Source organism: Mustela erminea, chromosome 6, assembly GCF_009829155.1.
Source record: "Mustela erminea isolate mMusErm1 chromosome 6, mMusErm1.Pri, whole genome shotgun sequence".
In the NCBI taxonomy this organism is placed as follows: domain Eukaryota; kingdom Metazoa; phylum Chordata; class Mammalia; order Carnivora; family Mustelidae; genus Mustela; species Mustela erminea.
The window spans coordinates 5,577,564-5,602,764 of record NC_045619.1 but is presented as its reverse complement, the minus strand read 5'-3'; the positions used below and the strand labels follow the sequence as shown (position 1 = coordinate 5,602,764).

At 51.3% G+C, this 25,201-nt stretch overlaps 1 protein-coding gene across 3 annotated transcripts in view; it reads right to left on the bottom strand.

Annotated features, from left to right (window-relative positions):
* SCUBE1 (signal peptide, CUB domain and EGF like domain containing 1) overlaps positions 1–25,201 on the bottom strand; it is a 138,209-nt gene that overhangs the window by 97,787 nt on the left and 15,221 nt on the right. For 2 of the 3 annotated variants that reach the window (XM_032346018.1, XM_032346019.1), the window contains exon 3: positions 18,434–18,562. In XM_032346018.1, the coding sequence (XP_032201909.1) occupies positions 18,434–18,562 (129 nt within the window). Of the gene's footprint in view, positions 1–18,433; positions 18,563–19,409; positions 19,835–25,201 lie in introns of those variants that run through there. The other variant, XM_032346020.1, reaches the window with a different exon arrangement.

Sequence of the window (25,201 nt, the reverse complement as noted above, 5' to 3'; positions counted from 1 at the left end):
ACCAAACAAACAAATCCTGGGACCAAAGAGAGACGCTCTGAGAAAAGACAGGGGAAATGCTCTGACAGGATTCCTCGCGAGCATCCTCAGAGATAAAACAGGCCCCGCCGGCTGCGGCTGCAGCTGCCTCCGCAGGCCCATGCATGGGGTGGCCAGAGGGAACGCGCCGCCCTGGGAGACACTCCAGCGAACCAAGGAGGGCCTCGGAGCTCCCCACGCCACCCGGCCGGCACAGCCCTTCCTGCCGCGCTCCGGCCAGGTCAGATGACCGACTCCCAGCATGCGCCTCCCGGTCTCGGCTCTGCCTGGAACTCTGGACTGATTCTTCCCAGTTCGACTCTACATTTTCTTCCACCTTCCAAGCTGTCGGCCTCTTCCTCCTTCCCACCTGTGTCCTCCACACATCCGTCAGCGCCATCGGGAGTTCTCCGTGAACGTGGGGCCCCCAGCATGTCCCGGTCCCGTGGCCTCCTGCCCACCCTGCCCTGGCTCCTTAACCGGGCTTGCCGGGAGCTGGCTCGTTCCTTCCCGCACTAAGTGGGTCCTCGCTAACAGGCTCTGGCTGGGCCGTGCAGCCACAACAGGGTGAGAAACAGTTTTGTGCCAACAAAGTCAACACACTTCAGAAAGCTGTAGAGAGGCTGGAAGAGGGTAGACGTGGAGGGGTGAGTGTGGGCACCAGGGAGCTTCATGGGAAAGGGGGGCACTGAAGGTGGCTAGAGTACTGGAAAGACCACCAGGCCAACCCGTGCCAACCCCATGTTTTCTAGCCTACTTGTGGCCACTTCCTTTCCATGGCATTTGTCCCTTCAAGGACCTAGCATGGCTCCCTATCACTTGCCCAATAAAACTGCTTTATTTGAAATTCTGTATTCAGGGCACCTGGGGGACTCAGTCACTGGGCGTCTGCCTTTGGCTCAGGTCATGGTCCCAGGGTCCTGGGATCTAACCCCACATTGTGCTCCCTGCTCGGCAGGAAGCCTGCTTCTCCCTCCCACTCCCCCTGCGTGTGCTCCTTCTCTCACTATCTCTCTCTCTCTGCGTCAAATCAATAAAATCTTTAAAAAAGATAAAAAGAAAAAACCAAAATAAAATTCTGAATTCACAAAGAATTCTGAAAAACAGAGACAACAATGGATCAGTAGCCCTACATTCTAGCTACGACACCTATTTTGTTCATCTTTTTCATGCACCGGTTTTCTCCTGGCGCAGGCAGGTCACGCCGTAGGGGACCTCTGCACCCTTCACTGAGAGCCGAGTTAGGGTGTTTAGCAGGACTCGGTCCCGGTGCCCTTCTCACCTGCTGCTGGTCCAGGGGAAAGGGGACCCCCTGCCCCGGCCCTCGGGGCACTCGTCTCTATTCCACTCTGTTAATTAAAGTCCCCGTGAGGGACACAGGGCAGCCGCAGCCCCTTCCATAGGAGGATTCTCTTCTTCGGATGGGTTCCCCGAGGCAGGGTCCCAGGTCAAAGACTGACAGCTTTCCCCTCTCACCACTCCTGGCTGGACCGCCTTCATCTGCGAGGTCTGCCCCCGCGCAGTGTGCCTGTGCTGGCCGCTGCCTTTGCTGAAATCACTTTCTCGCGCCCTTGCTGCCCCGCAGAGGCCCGCGGGCGCGCAGCCACGCCAGTCTGTCCGTGCGCGCGCTCTCTCTCGATAAGGACACGGCGAACACGTGGGCAAGGCCTGCCCGCAGGGAGCGGTCCGGCCAGTGGGGCAGAGAGGAGGGGAGATCGGTGCAGGTGAACCACTGCCTGCGGTCTCTGAGGGCTGCGTGTGAGAAGGCTCGTGAGGCCACACTGAGGGGTAGGGGAGCCCCTCCCTCAGCCACGTGAGGACCAGGGCGGGGAAAGGTGGGTTCGGGGGTGGACGCAGGTATGTGCAAGCGTGCGTGTGCATATGTGTGTGCGCAGTGAGGCTGGAGCAGCAGGCGGGGCCCTGGCGGCTGTGGAAGGGGGCTGGGGGCCAGGCTTGAGTCGACGCTGTACCCACCATGTGGCCAACCATCACCCCTGACACGCGTGCATCTGCAGGGACACAGCTCCACGCCTCAGGCCCGGAGGGCGTCTAGCCGGCAGAAACCCCTGTGGATCCATCTCCCTCTACTCCTGAGTCCCCTCTCCTACCTGGCTGAGCTTCTCTAGGCTTTGCACAAGCTGTTCCTTCCTCCCTTTTCCCCATCTCCACCCCCGCCTGGTGACCTCTCAGCCATTCCTGGCAGACGAGCTGTCCCCTGTGCTGGGTGTGGTATTAATTACATCGGGGACAGCACTCTGGAAACATTCCTGCACACAGCCTAGAGCTCCTTAAGGCCAGACATCCCATGGAAATCATCTCCGGACCCCTTGACCTGGCAGATAAGGGCACTCGAGGGGCATCAGCTGTTCCAGTGGTCACGCACCATCCCTCCCGGCGTTTCTAAACCAGCCCGCCCGCCCCAGCAGCAGCAGCGCTCACTCGCAGGCTGCCGGCTCTCCTGTCCTGGGCTCTGATTCTAGTCCCACCTCTTGGCCAGATGATTACGGGTCAGCAGAACCCCGGGAAAGCAGCGTGCAAACCTGAGTGCGTGCCCGTGAGCACCCCGCGTCAGAGTGGCATGCGGACGGTACTGAGCAAGAGCGCTGGGACAGGAAAACTGCAGAGCCGGGCAGCTACCTTCTGTTTGGTCTAGTGAGTTCGCTGAGCATTTCTGTATAATCGTCACACATGTGCAAGATGGACACGTAAACAGAACTTTCGACTCTGCGTGGTAAGGACTACGACTGCCGTCAATCCGAAAGGAGGAGGGGAGGCAAGAGCCCTGGACGGGTGGGGAAGATGTGCAGAAGGACGACCTGCAAGGCTCAGGACAGGCAAGAGAGACAGCCAGCTCTCCAGGCAGAGGGGAGCACAGGGCTGCGAGGTGCCCCAGCTGAGCCTTAATACACACGTGAACCAAGACCAGGCTGGCAGAGCCCAGACCAGGAGGGGCCGGCTGCCAGGCTTGGGAGGTGAGCTCCAATGGCAAGAGGGGCCCCCAGAAAATCCCACTCAGGGGGACCACCACGAAAGCTTGTCCCAAATAACTGCACTGGCGTCTGACCTCTTGGTGGCCAGTGGCTGAGCCAGGGGAGGGCAAGTTGGCCTGTGGGATCCTCTCCCCCATGAAGGCAGCCTGCGAGGTGACTAAAGCCCCCGACCAAGCCGCTGGGCGGCTGCCATGGCTACCCTCTGCCCACAGACCAGTGTGCCAGCTGGGCACTAGGCGTCTCCGCCAGCCCGTCTATTTCTAGCCACATGCGGTGGGTACGAGGTAGGTGACAGGGCGGGTTGGTGCAGCGGGCCATACATGGGGCTGGCTGACGGCCACCACAAACAGCCAGGGGCTGGTGCTGGGGGAGACGGGTCATTGCAACATCTGTCCAGAGGCAGCCAAGGCCCAACAAACGTCCAGGGTAACCCCAAGCCCTGTTGAGGGCCCAGGCTGCTCCAAAATAAGTGAGCTGGCGGGCAGAGGAGGTGCCGGACTAGAGGTTCTGGGTTGCTCACACTTGTTGATCTACGCCCCCTTTTAGGCACGCGGCTCATCTCTGGTTTGGGACGCATAATTTGGTGGTAGGGTGTTTTTAAAGAGTCTTCACCAGACACTTATTTTTTATTTCTTTCTCCGCGTTCTCACCAAGCCCCTGGCACACAGACTGCAAACGAGATGGAGAGCGTCTGCCTGCCTGTCCTGTCCTCTGAGACCCGGTGTTTTTCTCTGCTGTTCAAGCACTTGGCATGCTCTGCCCGGGGACAGGGTGGGACTTCTTCCTCAAGCCACCGAATCAAGACTTAGTCAATGGTGGGGCTGGCACAGGAGGAGGGACGAGAGATTTCAGCCCAGTCGTACCCACGGGAAGGGCAACCATGCGGTCCCTGCCCCAAACATCCAGTCAGAGGGAGTGCGGGAAGGAGGTGGGCAGCACCGCTCTGGATGCCGACCAGGCACCCCTGTGCTTTCACAAAGACCACCTCGCAGTATTTCTATAGCCCCATCCCTGGGGAGAGAGCAGACAGCTAGCCCCAAAACACTGTTAGGAAGAGAGCCAGGAGCCAAGTCCCCATCACCCCTGGTCTGGAACGGAGACTAGCAGGAGTCGGGCATGAGGCTGGGGACACGGGGCGCTGTCGTCACACAGGCTGCTAGTCCTCCCCAGTGGGGCTCTGCAGCTCTGAGGGCCCTGATGCTCTCTGTCCCCTGTGGCAGTTTGCACGCCCACCGCTATCAGATGCTGCTCCTCCGGGAGGTCGGCATCAGGCACTCTGTCCCATGCCCCAGCCACCTGCCATCCCTCCATCACACAAATGAGCTTGTGCTGGGCCGGGCGAAAGGAGCAAAGTCATGTCAGAGCCTGACCCCACAGGAGCTCCTGAGGCCATAAGGGAGACCTCAGATGTCCAGTGACAAGCGGGGGGGCTGTGGGCACCCAGGGGAAGAGTGTGCCACTTAAAGAAGGCCCTTGGAAGGGGCTGATGCCTGAACCAAGTCCTGAGGGACGAGGGGCAGTCAACCAAAACAGCATGGGGAGGGGTTTGGGGCAGAAGGAAGAGCAGGGGCAAGGATGCCGCCGAGCAGGACAGGGCGGTGTGTTTAGGGGGATGAAAGCTGTTTGGTCTGCTGGAGATGCCAGTTCTGAGAAATAAGACAGAGGCAGACAGGGACCGCGTCTGGCAGAGGCGAGGAGGACACAGCATAGGGCTTGGCCCCTGTCCTCAAGGACATGACATGCCACCAACTCATCAAGTCACAAGATACCGAAGAGAGAGGCGCTCTGGCACCACAGCCCACTAAGGGTTCCAAACAGCGCTGCAGGACCCGAGGGGTCTTCCAGCAGTGGGCAGGGGTGGCGGAGGGAGGGTACTCGCCGGAGAGCAGGACTCTCACTTCCTGCCAGCCCTGCCTCCCATTTCAGCCTGAGCAGCAGCACCACTGCAGGATTCTGCTTGAAACTACGGGTACTGCTCCTAGAAATCTGAAAACCACGGTCACATCCCATCCTTCCATTTCACATCCGATGGGGAAACTGAGGCACAGAGAGGCAGGGAGTTTTCTAAAGCCCCCAGACAAGTCCGTGGTCCAAAAGGGCCAGACTTGGTATACTGCCTTTCCGCCCAGCACCACCTGCCCCTTCTGCTCTCCCGCACGCCTCCCTGTCCCCATCCTGTGCTGGCTGTAGGCGTGAGGTCACTGAAGGTCACTCTACCCCTGAAAACGCCTCAGGTCTCCATCAACCCCCCTCCCCACCCCCACTCCATGATCTCCCTGGTCTGGTGGTGGTTTGGGGAAAGCAAGAAGCCCATTTATAAAGACGCACAAGTGCCCAGTGGTTTTCTTTTTCTCAGGCCAAAGAATTTCCACCAGAGGAACAGTGGTAAAAACCTGGGCAGGATGGGAAAGTGGGCCTGACCCGGCTCGTGCCTCCACGGCAAATCCCTCCAGCCACGGGTGTGCACATGGCCTGAAGGGGGGCTGAGAGTGGGCGTGGGGGCAGAGGTAAAGAGAGCAGGAAGAAACCTCTGGAGTTTACCTGAGAAAACACTGGTGTTTATGGAGTGAGTATATGACTGTCCGATGTGGTTTAGTTTTACATTAAAATGGTTGGCATTTTTTTCCCAGCAAGAAACGCATTTGAGCTGTTGGAAGTATAAAGACAAATAAACAGAGGCAACTAGAGCCTTCATTAGGGGTTTGAAGGAGCAACACGTTGTCTCCAGCTGTCCTCCGGCATGAGAAGGGGCGCCTTCAGAAGGGCCCAGGCAGCACGACCCTTTCATCCTGCCAGGGACGGTCCGGCTGCCGGAGCCCGCCGGGACTTCCCCCGACGTGTGCAGCTGGGCTCCTGGGCCCCCTCAGCGTGCCCCGAGAGCCTCTCCCTCTCCTCTTAACCCTCTGCGTGGCGGCCTGCACTGTCACCTGCACGTCCATGTCCTCATCTGACCTGAACGGACCAGGATGGTGCTACTTGGTAGAGGAAGAGGTGACATGTATCCCAGCTCACAAAATGGGTATGGGGCAGAGCTGGGATGAGAAGCTCTGGGGCCACAGGACCCATGTCAACAGCAGGGGCCCGAGTCCACATGAGACAAGGGGAGAGCTTTGTGACTCCAGGAGGGTGGGGAGGAGAGGTGGGCAGGAGCACCGTGTGGAACGGGAGGGGTGGTCCCCAAGGGGCTTCATGCACAGCCCGGCATCTTCGCCTGCTCAGAAAGCACATCTATTGTCTTCGCAAAGTACTCTGACTTTACACGCTAGGAATGAGTGAAATTAGGTAATTCACATCCGTCCGGCCCCCTATGGGCCGCGCACTGGGTGTGTGCTTCACATAGCTGATCTCACTCAGTGTCTGCCTCACCCGTCAGATAAGCTCTGCGCGTAGCCCCACGCTACAGAGGAGGACTGGGAGGCCCAGGGAAGTGAAGTTACTTGCTCAAGGTCACCCAGCAAGTGAGTAAGCGATGGATCCAGGATTCAAAGCTGGGCAGGCTGGTTCCCCGTCCTCCTTGAGGGCTGGGCCTGTGTCATCTAACTCCTAGTTGTGAGCTCAGGGCAGGTGCTTGTGAAATCTTCAAGAAAGGAACGAATGTTAAAGAATTCCAGCTTTCACCGCCATCTAGAAGCTCCAGACTCTCACATCCCCCTGCCCCAGACCTGACAACTCCACTAACTTCTAAACGGGCACCCCATTTCCATTGGGATGGCTGTCGGTCACTCCAAACGAAACATGGCCAGACTGGCTCTCGAGTCTGCCCCTCCCCACTCCAGCCTGTCCTGCTCCCAGGTTCCCCACCGGAGCCACAGCACTGAGCCACCCACGCACTCCAGGCAAAAACCTAGCAGTTGGTGTTGGTTTCTCTTTTTCTCTTACCTTTTCCACTGAACCCATCAGCAATTCCTGTGGGCTCTCCTTTCAGATATATTCTGAATTCAACCATCTGTCCTCACCGCCACCACTGGCACTCCGGACTGAGCCACCACCATCTCTGACCCTGACCGTGATCACCACAGTGGTCTCTGCCTCTTCCTCCCTGGAATATATTCCCCAATTTGGGGCCAGAAAGCAAATCCCTTTAGGTTAAAATGTCAATCAGATTAGGTCAATTCCTAGTTAAAATCTCCCATGGCTCCCAGCTAATTTAGAATAAAATCCCAACCCCGTTCTAGAACCGGGAAGGCCCTGCCTACATCCTGACTTCATCTCTGGTCCCTTTCCTCACTCACGGCCTCCAGGCACACTGACCTGCTCCCAGACTCCCCGAGTGCGTCGCCACCTCACTGGTCCTCTCCCTTCTGCCTGGAGGGAAGGTCCTCCCTATTATTTTCTAAAGGTATCTTCCTCCTCCTCACTGAGGCCCTGTCTTGGGCGAAGCTTTGTAACGGCTTGAGGCTGGACCATAAAACTTCGCGGATGCAGTGGCCACGCCATGAGGAAGCCCACACCAACCCGTGTGGAAAGACCACATGGAGAAGTTGCCCCGAACGTTTTGGCCAACAGCCAGCATCAACCACCTGACATCAGCAAAGATGCTTCCAGATAATTCCAGCCTGCTGTCAAGTCCTCCCCAGCCTGGGCGTCTTCCCAGCGGAGGCCCCAGACCCCGTGCAGCAGATGAGCCGTCCCTGCTGCGCCCCGTCTGAACTCCTGCCCCGTGGAGGCCAAAAGCTGACTACAATGGCAGTTCGTGCCGCAGAGGGCGGGGTGGTTTCTCGAGCACTAGCGACCGCAGCGCTGCTCCGTCCGGCACCCCAGCCTTCTCCCCGTCATCTTTCACCGCGTCGTTTCAGTATTTTCCACTGGAGCTTCCCTGACTGCACTGCCCTTCCTGAGCTACGTGTCGGCGTGTTCACTGTCCCCCCGCCCTCCGGCTGCTGGAGTTCACACGCGTGTGCCTGTTGGTGCCTTCGTTTACCACTCCCTGGTCTCTTCCCCACCTGAAACCGCGTCTGGCCCACGGCTGGCGCCCTGCAGAATTGTTTGGAATAAACAGGTAAACCCGAGGTGGAAGGCTTTGGCGTCACTGCTATCACAGCCCTTCTACCTGTCCTCACAGTCGTGAACACCTCTGCCTCTCTGATGCTCCCGGGAGTCCTGACAGAGATGCCCCTGATCTTCGCCCTAAGCCCAGTGCGCCGTCTGCTGAGTGACAGTGCCCAGATGGTAAGACACATTGACAGATTTGCTTATTTTCTTTCCTTTTTTTTTTTTTTTAAAGATTTTTATCTATTTATTCAACACACAGAGAGCGATCACAATTAGGCAGAGAGATAGGCAGAGAGAGAGGGGAAGCAGGCTCCCCGCCGAGCAGAATGCCCAATGAGGGACTCGATCCCAGGACCCCGAGGTCATGACCTGAGTCGAAGGCAGAGGCTCAACCCACTGAGTCACCCAGGCGCCCCACAGACTTACTTATTTTCTCATTCTCTAAATACTTATCATATGCCTAGGATAGGCCAGACATTGCACCAGGCTCTCAGGAGGAAGACGGGATGAAGAAGACAACTTCTGCCATCAGGGGAAAGTAGAGAGCCACAGCGGTGGTGCGTACAGTATGGTCATGGAAGACTCCAGTGCAAAGGCAGGTGAGTGACAAGAAGGACCTCACTGGGTCCTTGCTGGGAGCAGCTGTGAACAGCAGGGATGTGCAGAAGGACTCCATGGGTTTAAGGAAGGCTGGGCCAGAGGGCAGAAAATAAGCAAATCTGTGGGGCGCCTGGGTGGCTCAGTGGGTTGGCCCAGGAGAGAGCAAGGGGGAAAGGCTGACAGGGCCCTGGTGAGGGGCCTCATGAGCCAGTGGGCAGACACACTAGGAGGCCATGAGAGAGTGAGTTCTGGAAGAACAGGGCTCTGCAGTCACACGGGGTAAGGCCAAACCCTGAAAGAAGTTCCAGGGTGACACAAAGCTCCTACACAGGTCGCAGGCTCTTGCCTTGGCCAGGGGAGGCAGTACTGGCTTTGGGGAGGAGGTGCCCTTGGGAGGAACTCTCTGGAGCCAGGGGCTCCCTCTTGGCCCCTGGTACACCACCCACCTGCCTGGCTTGGCAGATGCTGGGATTTCTGGATGTCCTCCATGACTCCCCAGCTCATACGGGGTACGTCCCTAACACCCAGGGAGGGAAGCCAACCCTTCCCTGAACCTGGCCAGCCTTCCCGAGCTGGTGCTGGTTTGGGCACTGTGGAGCAGGGGGTTGGTCAGCGACTCACAGGCTTGAGATGGCAAATGGTCCCAGCACTGTCACTTACTGGCTGGGTGGCCTCGTGCAGGCCACCTTCCCTCTCTGAGCGTTGGTTTCCTCATTCATAAAAAAGGGCCATGAATGGCTTCTGCCTGTGGACACCGTGAGGACTGACTGAGGGAACGTGAACACAGCGTCTTGTACAACTCTGGGTGTGTGGCACAAACTCCAGCCTGGCTCCCTCATCTCACCCAAGTAGAACTGCCCACCTAGCACAAGGGTGGGCACACAGTAGGTGCTCAATGAGCATTAACGGGAAAGTAGCCATCTTGTTAATAAAACAACTTCTCTGTGGGACCTGGCTACAGATAACTTCTCTTCATGGGGGGAAAAAGTGCTGAGAAGCAAGTTCAAAATTCAAACCGTGAGCAACTTGAGAAACATATTTTTCAGTAAGTCAAGGTAAAGACTGGGGTCGAAGAAAACATCTGGCTAAGTGAACTAATGGCTTTAGAGAAAAAGGACCCTTGCTTTGTGGAGACGGGAAAAAATTATCCACTGCTGGTTTTAATTTAAGATGAAAAAAAATCTTATTCTATTAGCCTAAATATTGCTCTTATGTCCAATTGCATGGAGTTTGGAATAATATTTTTCAAACAGAACTACTGCTATTTCAAGTAATTACAATGCTAAAAGCAGTCATTTGGGGTTGAGCAAGGATCTCATCATGGTTTCAATTCCCTCTGGTGTCATTTTCTGTTATATTTGAGAAATTCCTCAATAAAGATGTCAAATAGAGAGAGGGTTTTGCTCCCCAGAGGACAGATTTGGCCACCCTCCCAGGCAAGCCATCTCTATAAGAAAATAACCTCTTTTGCTCAAAAGAAAAGGTCCAACTGTGAAAACTCAGGCAAGAAACTAACCCCGAAGCCATCAGCCTCATTTCTCCTAATTAACTCAGAATGCTTTTCGTACTCTGCTGATCAGGATTTAGTCCAGCCATCATCCCCGAGGAATTCAGCAGTGGTTGAGAGAGGAATGTTACAGCTGGACAAGACTCCTGACCCAGACTCCTGGAGACCAAAAAACAAGAGATGCGAGCAGCCTTCACTGTCCCCGATGGGTGATGGGTTGTGAGTGGGCTCCTGGTGATGGACCAGAGATGGTCAGGACTGCACAAGGCAGCAAGAACAGAGAATCTTCCAACAACTCCATTAGCCCCCAAGGCCACTGAGCACAGGGGGGCAGGCCCTGTGCTGGAAACTTCACCAGGAAGCATGAACATGATCCCTACTGAGACCAAGCAGGTAATTAAATGCCTAAAGCTACTGATGGTGAGCAATAGGGCGTGGTGAGGATTATAGCCAGCAGGAAGCATACCTCCTCCAAAGTAGGTGGCTGTGGCCCAGCTCCTGTCAGTTGCCCTAGTCCTACACTGAGATGTGGGCAAGAGGTACCCCTGCCCTGGGCCCTACACTTTGGGGGTCCCTGCTCTATCTCCGGTAGCTACAGCCCTCCCTGTGGAGTAAGGAGCCCGCAGAGGATCATGGGCATCTGGAACACAGATCTACCCCTCTAGACCACACTCGAGGTATTTGAGACCCTACAATTCCCTGTCCAAATGGCCCCAAGTCTGTTTTCAGAGTGACAGATAACCCTTAGGACCAAGCAGTGGAGAAAGGAAAGGTGGTTTGGGAGCAAATGGCCAGAGCTTGAACATTCAGGTGAGGGGGTCTTCAGGCTACTGTGGTATAGGATGGAGTCAGCCATGAGAAGGACTGGGAGGGGGCACTGCCTACACAACCACTTTCTGACACAAAACTCCAAGGAATCTCAGATTTGAAATTCCAGTGTAGCCTTCTGGGTCATTAGGAAGGAGTATTTGTCAAGGCAGAAAAGACAGAATATATTTTGGCTTTGAACTTTCTCACTCTACCATATTTACCTATAAGTATGTGCCATAAAGGCCTCCATCTGCACTCCTGCCCAAGGTCCACAATTTCAGGGGTCAGATGACTGTGGCCGAGTGGGAACAATGCTGGAAATACTGATTTTTATGGGACATCCCTTGCTTTTTTCCAAGTTATTTTTATTAGTTACTTTTATTTACTTGTTTATTTTTAAGTTTTTATTTTAATCGCCTGGTGCTCATCACAACAGATGCACTCTTTAATCCCTGTCATCTGTTTCTCCCACCACCCCACCCACCTGCCCTCTGGTAACCATCAGTTTGTTCTCTATAATTCAGAGTCTGTTTCTTGGTTTGTCTCTCTCCCTCTTTTTTTCCTTTGTTTGTTTTGTTTCTTAAGTTCCACATGTAAGTGGAATTATATGGTATTTGTCCATCTCTGACTGGCTTATTGCACTCAGCATGATACTCTGGCTCCATTTATGTTATTGCAAACGGCAAGACTTCATTCTTATTAATGGCTTCTTTATCCGTTCATCAGTTGATGTACAATTGGGTTGCTTCCATCTCTGGTCTATTGCAAACAATGTGGCTATAAACATGGAGGTGCCATAAACATTAGTGCCTTCATATTCTTTGGCTAAATACCCAGTAGTCTGATTGTTGGACCATAGTGTAGTTCTATTTTTAACTCTCTGAGTACCCTCCATACTGTTTTCCACGGTGGCTGCACCAGTCTGCCTTCCCACCCACAGTGCACGAGGGTTCTCCTTTCTCCACAGCCTCGCCAACAACTGTTGTTTCTCGTGTTGTTGATTTTAGCCATTGTGAGAGGTGTGAGGTGATGCCTAATTGTGATTTTGGTTTGCATTTCCCTGATGATGAGTGATGATGTGGGGCATCTTTTCATGTGTCTGTTGACCATCTGTATGTCTTCTTTGGAAAAATGTCTATCCATATCTTCTGCCCATTATTAAACTGGATTATTTGGGGTTTGGGTGTTTAATTGTATCAGCTCTTTATATATTTTGGACACTAACCCTTTATCAGATATGCCATTTGCAAAGAACTCCTCTCATTCCGTAGGAAGCCTTTTAGTCTTGTTGATTGTTATCTTCATCATGCAGAAGCTTTTTATTTTGATGTAGTCCCAACAGTTTATTTTTGCTTTTGTTTCCCTTGCCTGAGGGGACCTACCCATCAGATTTCTCTGATGCTAGAGAAATCATTACATGTGCTTTTCTAGGAGTTTTATAATTTCAGTTCTCACATTTAGGTCTTTAATGCATTTTGTATTTATTTTTGTGTATAATGTAAGAAAGTGCTCTGGTTCCATTTTTTTTTTTTTTTTTACATGTAGCTGTCCAGTTTTCCCAGCACCATTTTCCCCCCATTGGATATTCTTTCCTGCTTTGTCACAGATTAATTGACCAGATAACTATGGATTTGTTTCTGGTTTTCTTATTCTGTTCCATCGATCTATGTGTCTATTTTTGTGCTGGTACCATTCTGTTTTGATTACCACAGCTTTGTAATAGAACTTGAAGTCTGGAATTGTGATGCCTCCAGCTTTGCTTCTCTTATTCAAGACTGCTTTGGCTATTAGGGGTCTTTTGTGATTCCATACACATTTTAGGATTGTCTGTTCTAATTCTGTGAAAAATGCTGTTGGTATTCCAACAGGGAATGCATTAAATCTGTAGATTGCTTTAGGTAGTATAGACATTTTGACAATGTTTGTTCTTCCAACTCACGAGCATGGGATGTCTTTCCATCTCTTTGTGTTGGCTTCATTTTCTTTCATCAGTGTTTTATAGTTTTCAGAGTACAGGTTTTTCACCTCTTTGGTTAGGTTTATTCCTAGATATCTTATTATTTTTGGAGAAATTGTAAATGGGATTGCTTCTTTAATTTCTCTTTCTGCTGCTTCATTATTGGTGTATAGAAGTGCAACAGATTTCTGTAGATTGATTCTGTATCCTGTGGCTTGACGGAGTTCATTTATGTAGTTTTCTACATAGAGAATCATGTCATCTGCAAATATTTAGAGTTTTACCTCTTCTTTACCAGTTTGGATTCCTTTTATTTCTTTTTGTTGTCTGATTGCTGTGGCTAGGATTTCCAGTACTATGTGGAATAAAAGTGGTGAGAGTGGACATCCTTGTTCTATTCCTGATCTCAGGGGAAAGGCTCCCTCTTCTTCCCACTGAGAATGATGTTAGCTGTGGGTTTTTCATACATGGCCTTTATGATGTTGAAATATGTTCCCTCTAAACCTTTGTGGAGGGATTTTATCATGAATGGATGTTGTACTTTGTCGAATGTTTTTTTGTGTCTACTGAAATGATCATAAGATTCTTATACTTTCTCTTATTGATGTGATGCATCAGGTTGGTTGATTTGTGAATAGTAAACCACCCTTGCATCTTGCGAATAAATCCCACTGGATCACGGTGATTGATGTATTTTTTAATGTACTGTTGGATTTGGTTTGCTAGTAGTTTGATGAGGATTTTTGCATTTATATGCTTCAGAGATACTGGCCTACAGGTCTCTTTTTTTGTGGTGCATTTATCTGATTCTGGTTTCAGTGTAATGCTGGCCTCACAGCATTCTCTTCTACTTTTTGGGATAGTTTGAGAAGAACAGGTATTTTTTATCTTCTTTAAAAGTTTGGTAGAATTCGCCTGTGAAGCCACCTCATCCTGGACTTTTGTCTGTTGATGGTTTTTTGATTACTGATTCAATTTCATTGCTGGTAGTGGGTCTGTTCACATTTTCTATTTCTTCTTGTTTCAGTTTTGGTAATTTATAGGTTTCTGGGAATTTGTCCATTTCTTCCAGGTTATCCATTTGTTGACATGTAAGTTTTCATACTATTATCTTATAACTGTTTGTATTCTGTGGTATGTGCTATTGTTTCTCTTCTCTCATTTATGATTTCATTTATTTGAGTCCTTTCTCCTTTTTTTGATAAGTCTGGCTATAGGTTTATCAACTTTATTATGTTTTCAAAGAACTAGCTCCTGCTTTCATTGATCCATTCTATAGGTTTTGCTTGTTTGTTTATTTATTTCTGCTTTGGTCTTTATTATTTCCTTCCTTCTGCTAGTTTTGGGTTTTGTTTGCTGTCCTTTCCCTAGCTCTTTTAATTATAAGGTTAGGTTATTTATTTGAGATTTTTCTTGCTTCTTGAGGAAGACGGGTAGTGCTATAAACTTCCCTCTTAAAACTGCTTTGGTTGTATCCCAGAGACTTTGAACCATTGAGTTTTCATTCACATGATTCCATGTACTTTTTTATTTCTCTGTTTATTTTCTGGGTGACCCATTCATTGTATAGTAGCATTTTATTTAATCTCCATGTATTTGTGGTCTTTTGGGGTTGACTTCTAGTTTCATAGCATTGTGGTCAGAAAAGATGTGTGTATGTCTTTGATCTTTATTAGAATTTGTTGAGGCTGCTTTTGTGGCCTAGAATGTGATCTGTTCTGTGACATCCCTTGATTTTTAAATGTTGACAAATCATTTAATGAGATGACAGTGACAGTGATGATTACAAAAACACCGGAGGACAAATGTGTCTGCGGGCTGCAGGAGGATGGCAGGCTGCCTGCTTGAAACCTCCATGACAACATGATGACAGTACCCAGCACCTGTGCAAAATGTGACATCTGTACATGCAGCTCTCCAGACCTGCTTTTTTATTTAACTGTCATGGCACCCCTCTGAGACCAGGATTACAGTTAGGGGAACCTGCTTGGAGGGTTTGAGTAAGTGGTCCCAAACCACTGACTCATGAGTGGTTGTGCCAGAACTTGAGCCTAAATCTTCCAACCCCAAGCCTGGCTTCCTCTTCCATCATTCTATGTTTCTGCCAACACTTATCCTGATGCCATATCAGGCACTGTATCTCTCACCACCTGTTATGGAGGAGGGATGTGAGGCTCTGGGAGGTCACGTGGTCAGCGTGGGATGGAGATGGTTGGAACCAAGGTCTGACTTCTCTAGAGCTAGTTATGTCTTGAGAAGGAAAAAGCCCAAACAAAAACACGTCTGTCAGGAAGGTTCTGCCCTCAGCTAAAAGCAGAGGAGCAACAGAGAAAGCCTTTTCTTGGCTGCCGTATGTGTGAGTGAGAGCCGTGTGAAGCTGCAATCTGTGCTCGGAGGTGGGGGTCGGGGAAGTCTTATCCAGTTCTTTAAGTTAATCAGTGTAAAAGAATCTGTTCTAAAAATAAAAATAAACCCACCCAGACTCTGCCGTTAGTCGGGAGGCACTGGATATACCTGCCATCGTCCAGAACAAGAGTATTTAGGAACAGGTGGTCCTCCACAGGTAAGAGTGTTAGGACGAGAAAGGGAGTCCCATGGGTCAGAGGCAGTCCAGGGAGTGCAAATGGCTGGCTCTGGCCTTCACAGGCCTAGCCCAATGCATTTCTTACTGAAAGCTGGTGAGCAGGCTCAATGCCCATGACACTGTGAGTGCTCAATGCTATGCCTTCTCTAGATGTTCTAGAGCCAGGATCTCATTCAATCCTCACGAGATAGGGACTATGAATTCCATCTTACAGGTGAGGAAACTGAGGCACAGAGATGAAGTGACTGGCCAAACGACACACAGCTGGTAGCTGACAGAGCCAGGACCTGAGCCCAGAACGGGCAGTTCCCAAGGCCTGTCATCTGGACCACTGGGTGCTAATACCTGTTATCTCACGGGGATATCAGCTCTGCCTTCCCAGACTAATCAGTTACTGAAGTGAACTCCTGCAGTCATCTGAAACAGTGGCAAAATTGGTAAAACTCAGGGCTCATGCTTTGGGAGGATTAAACAAGATAACGCTTGGACCAAACTTCACTTGATGTCTGGCACAATAATGGTCCTACGGCACAGCCCCAATCTTTACAATCTAACCAAATGCCCAGCCCACTGCTGTAGCCTCCTGGCACTCCAGCCTCCCGCCCTGAGCCCAGCCCCCAGGAGCCCCCTGTGGCTCTCTGCACAGGCGTGCCCTCGTCCCAGCCAGCTGCTCCCCGACCTTCGCAGAATCTGTTCCGTGCCACCTCCTCTTTGAAGCCCTCTGGGGAGCCACTCCATTTCCAGCCCAACCTCACCCAGTGCAGGGGCGTCTCTTCACAGAACCCTCAGGGATCCCACAGCCTGCTGTCCAGACCTCATTTCAGCCCTTATTTTGGGTATAATTACATGTTCACAGATCTGTTTCCCATAACAAGTCTGTCTGAGAGCCAACATCCACTAAACAAAAGCAGCAGGGAAACCTACAGCTAATGCGCCACTGGGAGGACGGGTTCCAGAGGACTCGGGACGCCGCACTTGCCCTGCCAGGCACCCACAGGCCAGCTGGCACAGGCGAGGTCCGTCGAGCCCTTGCACGAAGTACTGCACCGAAAGCCATAAAAACATCCCAATGACCCTCTGACCTTGTCATTCCATTTCTGGGAAGAAAGGGTAGAGGAAACAATTAGTAAATTAAGAAAAAATAATTTTCTGCCAAGAATCACACCTTGGGATTCTGAGGGTAGGAATAAAACAAAAACATAAACAAACAATTTAAATGTCCAACCACAAAAGGGAAGCTGAGTCACTCAGAGTAATAGTAATGCCTGTTTGTTGATGATTTGTGCCCGGTAAATGCCAGTCACTTCACCTCGCCGTGTCATTTTGTCCTTGCACACAGCCTGGTGAAGTAGGCAGCATCGTCATCCCCCTTTCCAGCAGGGAAGCAGGCTCAGAGGTTGTGACCAGAGTGACGGCTACTAGCAGGGAAATGCCGGGCCAGGCACGCCTCTCGGCAGCAGGACACTGTCTCAGTCACTGCTCACAAGAGCCCAGGACGAAGCAGCTCTTCATCTTCTCCCTTTACCAACAAAGGACTGAGACTCTGAGACAAGAATAAAGTATCCACAGCCACGCTCCTGCCCAGTCCACGGTCTTACCTCCTTGGCTCTAGCTGTTGGGGCCTGTGTCACTCAGCAGCCAGCAGCAGAGGAGGGCCTGGGGGACAGGCACAGCTGCTTCGAGACCCTATGCTCTCTGCCATGAGATGGTTCTCGGCTGCAGATGGCAAGCCACCTCTGTTACGAATTATGCCCCCCTAAGATGCTGAAGTCCTAAAAACCAGTCGCTGTGAACCTGTAACCTCTGTTGGAGATAGGGTCTTTGCAGAGGGGTCACAAGCCTAGGACTGTGTCCTTCTAGAAGAGGGGAATTGGGACACAGAGACAGATGTGCACGGAGCAAAGGCCACGTAAAAGCACGGGGAGACAATGATCTACAAGCAGAGAATGCCGGAAGCTAGCAGAAGCCAGGCGAGAGGCCCGGAGCAGATCCTCCCTGGAAGCCCTCCGAAGGAACCAACCCTGCGGACGGCTTGACTACAGGCGCCTTGCCTCCAGCCTGGGAGAGAATAAATGTCCGTTGTTTGGGCCACTGAGTTTGTCACATCGTTACAGCAGCTCCGGCGCACGAGTCACTTCTCACACCATGAGACAACTGGCAGAATGGTGATAACGGGGGCCGGGGTGGGGCTGGGGTGGAGGGTATCTGGGGGGCGTGTGATGGGGGCCACCGATTGCCCCCACAGGAAACCACATCTGGGGGCAGGGAGGGCTGCGAGGAGACACACCAGCACAACAACGCTGCTTTCTAATTTCTCTGCTTCTTCTCCTACACGTTCCCAATTCAGTCCAGCAAAGCTTACATTACTCTTCTAAATTCCATACAGCTGGCTTAAATCTATGTACTTGAGCCATGAGAATCTAGAGGTAGATGAGAATCCTTGTGATGGGTCATTGTGTTCCCCAAATCCAGATGTTGGAGCCCTGACCCCAGGACCTCAGAACGTGAATTACCTGGACACAGGGCCTTTCAAGTGGTAACTGGGTTAAAAATGGGTTCTTAGGAGGGGCCCCACTTCAATAAGACCAGTGTCCTTATGAGAAAAGGAGCCGAGAACACACACAGAGAGGCAGAAAGAAAGAGAGCGCACGATAAACCAGCTCTAGGTACACCCAGATTGGAGTACCACATGAACACATAGCAAGAGGGTGGCCATCTGTGAGCCAAGGAGAGAGGCCTCAGAAAAACCACACCTGCCAACATCTGGCCCTCGGCCTTCTAGCCTCCAGAACTGAAAGAAAATAAATTCCTGTTGTGGAAGCCGACCAATCTGTGCCGCTGTGTGCCGGAGGCCCCAGCAAAGTAACACAAGGAACCAGAGGAGGGCGAGGCTTCCCACCGCCCCCGCACTGTAGGCTGGAGCTGAGGGACAGGCAGGGCGTGCTCAGCGAGCCGGGCACGGCCGTGTCACTCACCCAGGCAGTTGTGTCCATCATGGGCCAGCATGAAGCCGTCAAAGCAGGTGCACCTGTAGTTCCCTGGGATGTTGATGCACTCGTGCACGCAGCCCCCGTTGTAGTAGTCATTCTCACACTCGTCGATGTCTGCAAAACGAGGGCCGGGAGAGCATTCAGAGAAAGGGCCGGGGGGTCCCCTCTCCCCGCTATCACCGAAGCCACCAAGGTGTGAACAGTTCGGGGATGACTCAGTAGGTCTCTGCTGAAGTCCTTGCTGGGTGCTGGGGCCCCAAAGATGGCAAAAAGGAAGAGCCGGGCTCTGGACTAAGGCCGGCCCCCTCCTCAGGGGGCAGCACGGGACGCCCTCACCACAGCGAATTCGGCAAGAATCCACCCCCAGCTCTGCCTCCCTCAAAAGCCTCTAGACAACAGCATGCGGGGACCCTGGAACCGGCTCTCTTCAGCTCATGTGAAAGCCTCCCAGAGATGGAGAGCTCATGACTTTGCCCAGTGCGGAGTACTGAATAAAATCAACCTTGCACGCCACCGAGAAATGTAACCTCTGGAACGAGAGAGAAATGCACAGACTCCGCCCAGACAGTTTCCTTCCACAGCCGCGCCTAAGGCCCGAACTTCTAGGGCTCCAGAATCCTTGTTATAACAAAGGCTTCTGTCTCTGAACAATGGCCAGTAGCCTTTGTAAAGGTCACTCTTTTTGCTGTTTTAAGCCTTTTTTCAACATTTCCCATCAGGGGTTAAAGGGCCATCCGTTCTGGAGCTCCAGAGAATTGGAGACCTCGGAGAGTAATAGGAACGCACGACACCCAAGGAGCGGCTTCTGCACCCAAGTCCCGGGCAATCCCGTCTGTCATTCTCTCCTCACACCCCGCAGGAGCTCAGGGAGGTGGGCACCGTCATCCTCCCTCCAACTTTACACGGGCACTGAAGAAAGCCGGGCCCAGGGAGGCCAGACCCCCGCCCAACGGTCACACACCTGGGAAGTGGTACGAGTGGGATTCGAGCAAGACAGTCTGGCTTGGGAGCTCCTGGAGGCCCAAGCCGCCACATCTCTGACGGCAGCGAGCCGGGGACGCCGAGGCCCAAGGGGAACCACCGGCTTGGCCTGTGGACCTCGGTAACCCCGGCCCAACCGCTCCCGGGGCGCGCTGTCTCAGCACACACCGGCCCCGACCTCCACAGAAAACCTGTGCATGCAGCGAAGAGGAAGCGGAAGTGCCCACCTGGGGGAACCGGAAGTATCGTGGTTGGCGGAACCGGAAGTGTCGAACCGAGCACAACCGGAAGTGCCTCACAGGAACAACCTGTCCCTCCCCTCCAGGGTCAAAGAGGGAGGTTTGAAGGCCTGTTGCAGCTACGAGTGCTGGCCGGAAGAAGAGAGGGCACCAAAGGCAAGCCTGGCTGCTCCCTTAAAGGCCCTAGGAGCTGGCACAGGGAGACACCCAGCTGCAAGCTCCCTCCATGCTGGTCCTGAGCCAGAGCTACACGCAGTGGAGGAAAGCCATGGGGGCCAATTAGAGTCGCAGGTAGGAATGTCCATTGGAAAACTGCTCACTCAGGAGGTGGTGAGCTCCCTAACTCCAGAGGTGACCAAGCACTGTTCAGCTATCTGCCTGCCAGTAGAGGGGATAACTTCAGTCAAAAGGGCAGCACGAAAATGCCAGAAAACAGAGCCTGGGCTGTGCAGTCCGCTTCTTGTGCCCACCCTTCCAGCCATGACGACGGGAAAACAAAGTAGCCCGAACCTCCGAAGGAAAGAGACAGAAGCTTCGGCCCAGCCCAACTGCAGCGGTCATCAGCATCAGCTGGGAAGCTGGCTCAGCTCTGCAAGTCCTTTGAATGGTTTTTAATCAGATTTAATACATTGAGACATTTTATTTTTTTATTATTTTATCATTTTTTAGATTTTGTTTATTTGACAAAGGGAGACAGCGAGAGAGGGAACACAAGCAGGTGGAGTCAGAGAGGGAGAAGCAGGCTTCCCGTGGAGCAGGGAGCCCGAGGCTGAGCCCGAGGTCGGCTGGATCCCAGGATGCTGGGATCATGATCTGAGCCAAAGGCAGACATTTAACGACTGAGCCACCCAGGAGCCCCAGACATTTTAAATAACATCGAAGGGGGATATAAGATTTTATGTTTGAAAGGGCACACAGGCGTAGGAAGACTGAGCTATTGATTACTTCTCATTCTCTGCAGCCCTGACCTTTTTGCCACAGCCCCAGATAAACCAATCTGACTGCTTCCTGCCTCCCACCCCCGAATCTCCCAGACGCTCCAAAGGAAACATGGCCCGACTTTAATTCATCAGCCTTGGCTTGACTTGGGTTCCTTGTCCCTGTGAATATTGTTATCCTTCCACCCCTCCACAGACATGGAGTCAGCTACCAAAGCACGGTTTTTCTACAGCGTTACCATGGGTTCAGTCTGTCCACTGGGCACCCATTCCACCACCTGCTCATCACGGCCATCATCTCTCATCCAATCTCAACCGGCAGCCCCAGACCATTCCTTCCCTCATTTCTTCATGTAAACAGGTGGCTCGGGAGAAAATGGCCTGGTCCCGACTCTGGGGTTGCAGCCTGGTTGTTTAACACAAACAGTATATGTAGCAGCAGCTCTTCGTCCCAGGGTGGGCACATGACTTAGGTTGGATCAGTGAGACTAAGGGGAAGCACTTTTACTCCATGCTTGGGTAAAAGAATTCTCTCTTGCTCTCAAGTTGTAGCTGTGAGGGAATTATGCAGATATTTACTGAAAAGACACACCAGGTCACTTAATTTTCATAGCAACCCTCTGGAGTGGGTATCTTCACTTCATTTTATGAGTGAGCAAACTAAAGTGCAGAGAGGAGAGGTAATTGCTCAAGGTCATATAGTAAATGGTAAGGCAAGGGTCAGAACAGAGGCCTTTCAGTCTCAAAAACCTGTGTCCTTTCTAATAAGTTAGAACACCCATGACATGCCAGTCATTGGCAAATTACTATATACACATTATTACATTATATATGTACATTGGTACATCTATACTGTGTGTTGAGGAAGTATTATCTAATGCTCCAAGCACCCATTTATCCATTCATCCTTCCCCTTGTTCATGCTAAAATCTATTCATCTAAATATCCAATCAGCTGACTATCCTTCCATTTACCCAATCACCCATTATTCACTGGTCCATTTATCCAGCCAGATATCTACCCATGTATCAAATATGCATCCACCCATCTACATATATGGCCAGACACACTCATCTTTTCATTCATCTAAACATCTAAACATCCACCCATTCACTCATCCATCCATCCAAACATCTAAACACCCATCTATCTATTCATTGATCCAAATGTCCACCCATCTACACACACACACACACACACCCCACCCACTCGCCATCTGTCTATCCATCCACTCACGAATCCATCCATTTACATATGGACTCATCCACCCATCGACTCCTTCAAGCATGATCCATCTAAACATCTTACAAAATACACACAATTAGATTTAAAAATAAAGATGGTGGGAAGAAGAAAAAGAAATGAGGGTTTAAGAATAAGAGAAAACTGGTGAAAGTATACAAATACACTTAGTAATTTCAAAAAGTTGGCCACAAATATGGCTCTACGCTGCCCGGAAACCAAAGCAAAGAGGAAACGCAGAGTCGCCACATCCATAAAATGCAATTAAACTGGTTTGAATGGTGGTGAGGTCTAAGAAAAATGTCTCTTCCCCTGGTTAGGATAATCATATGCCCCGATCTGCGTGGCACATTTCCACTTTATGCTGTTGTCCGGGTGTCATTATTGACAGCACACTTTTCACTCTCAAAATAACAACCTATTTGGTCACCCTACCCAAAAGGCATTATAAAGATATTGCTGAATAATCAATAAAACAACTCTAGACTTTTCCTTCCCATGATACCCTATAGTATGGGCCACAATAGATGCCAGTAGGCAGTAGAGTGAAGAAATGTTCACTGCTCAGACCTCTTCCCTTAACATCTCCAAAGGATTTCCCCCAGATCCAAGCATCTCTTAGAACCATCAGTTCCTCTCCAACCCCCAGACCTGCTGTGCTACCACAGGCTTCCTAGACCAGCCTGCAGCATCTGCTCACAACTAACGCCCCTCCCCTGATTTCTGTGCGGGTGTGTTGAATTTTTTTTTAATCATGTGAGCCTCCTCCTTTAAATAAGAAATAAACACACAAATAAATCAACCCAAAAAAGTCTCTGCCAAAGCGAGTGGATTTATTCTGTTAAAAAACATGTTCATGAGCCACCAGGCTTGGGGGAGGGCCCACAGGCCCCCAAGATGCCCAGCAGGCTCGGACCACGTTTTAAGGACTGTAAAGCCAGAGAATGAGGAACAGGCAAATGGGGTAGGGAGAGGGTGAAGGAATGGAGGGGGACAGAGCCAAGCTCTCTGGATGTTTATTCTTGAAGGACTATTGTGGGCTGAATTGTGTCATTCCCAGAGATGTACTAACCCCCAGTATTGTGAACGTGACCTGATTTGGAAATGGGATCTTCGCAGTTATGGTGAGGTTATGCAGTAGGGTGGGCCTAATCTAATGCTTGGTGTCCTTATAAGAAGAGGGAAATTTGGATACACACAGAGAGGATGTCGGGACAGAGAGGAGAACACCATGGTGAAAGGCGCAGAAGGAAGACGGCCACGTGATGACCACGGCAGAGATCAGAGGGAGGGAGCTGTGTAAGAGCCTGGTGTTAGTTAGTCCCATTTTGCTGATACAAAGCCTGAGGCACGCATGGCTGAGCACCTAGTCTCCCGGCCCCGAACCAGTGGCGGTGTTCGAAGGCAGATTCTATACCTGTTGGAGTCATATCCTCAGCATGCATGAGATGATCACTTTCTAAAAGGGCATCAGGTCCAAAAGTTATGAAGGAGGAAAGTGGGAAGGAGACATCATGTGCCTCATTGTTTTTTATTCCCAAGGTGTATACCTGCCCTGAGGTTGAGGGACAGTGACAGGGACCTGAGTGCTGGGGATGACAAGTCCAGCAGCTCACCCTAGCCATCCGGGCTCCTTCTCAAGTTTGGATTTTATTTATTTATTTATTTTTTGGTTATGTTTTCAACTGGTTGTTTTTTTTTTTTTTTTTGTTATGTTTTCAACTCAACAGAAAACAGCTTCCAACATCTCACAGAGCAGAGAAAAGCAGCACAGGAGTGGCTCGTTATGGGATTTTTAAAAGCACACAGTGTCATTTTTCCTGTATTAAGGGCAGCATGCACACGCGATCGCACAGCTGTGGTTGTGTGCCAACAGTAGCGGTTTGGAACGCGAATGGAATGAGTTTAGCCCTTTTTTTCATTTAATTCAAAATTGATTCTCATTGCGCCATAAAATGTCTATTTACTCTGTGGCGCCTGGGTTCTAGAAGATCGCATCGCAATGTGTCACAGCTCCTTGTTTCATCTTCATACTATTTCAGAGCCTTTTCCTAAAAATCAGGACCGACTGCAAAAGTTCTCAAAATGAGGATTTTTTTTTAAAGCTCCCTGCTCTCCGCTTTCAGAGATCATTACTGAAAAACCTCTTCCCATGTCCCCTTGAAACTGGCATTTTTCTTGACATTCCTTGAAGACAGTGGAGACCAAGTGCTCTCGCAAAGGCCCCTTCCCTGGCTGGGCGCTAGCCTCTCTTCTTTGTCTGGTGGCTTTAGGAAAAACCGTGCACTCCTCAGATCAGGCAACCATTCTGGGAGAGATGTATGGCTTAGGAAGTTGAGTCCTTATTGGTGAATAAATCTTAATCCGGTTTGTTGGCTAATTACGCTCGGGGGAAGGTAGTTTCGCGGGCCGCCTAGCAGGAAGGATTAAGCCTCCTGTCTCCGGTGGCACAGGGTTAAGCTCTGGGTTTGTAATGATTGAGTAATGAGACGCGGCTCTCTGTGGACCCCTGGCAGGTTTCCCTTCTGCGGAGACAATGCCAGAAGTGGGCCCAGCAGTTAATTATGGGAAAGGTCAAAGGTCATGCAAAACCAACACACATCTATATACTTTTTCATTCCTCACTGCGCACAATGACCATGGCTCAGCCAGAGGGTGGGAAGGCCCTCCCCACTGCCTACCTCGTGATCCCCAACGACCATGGGGTCCGAGCGGCTTGCCAACCTCCCCCAGGGGCCACCACACTTCTTCTCATACCGTGCCCTCGCCTAGGGCTCCTTCCTCTTCACAGACACCTCTGACCATCTGCAGGCTGAGCTCCAGCATCGTCTCCTATCTGCTACCTGTGCCGATTCCCCGGCAAATGTGACTCCTCCTCGTCCTCCGGACCCCAGAACCCCATAAATGGACCCCACCATTACTCTTGCTTGCCGTGTACCTGTCTTTTGGGGCTGTGAGTTCCACGGGGGCAAGAACTGTGTTCTGTTCAGTGTGAGCTTTAGAAGGACAGAATGTGTTCAACCAGAGCGTACACCGCACTGGACAAATGAATGAGCCTCCGTCGACCGACCCCCCTCTCCCCGCATGTAGACGGTATGCTGGCCTCTCGCCCATGACCACCCTGAGAAGTGCATACCAGAATCTTTATTTCATGGCAGGCGAGACCAAGACCCAGACAGGTTACCTCCCCTGCCCGAGATCACACAGCTAAGACAGGTGGAACCAGAAAGGGGGTCAGGACACCCGACTTCCAAGTTAATGCTGTCTTAGTCACAAAGGACCACATATTGTAAGATTCCATTTATACGAAGTCTCCAGAAAAAGCAAATCTGTCGAGACAGAAAATAGATGAG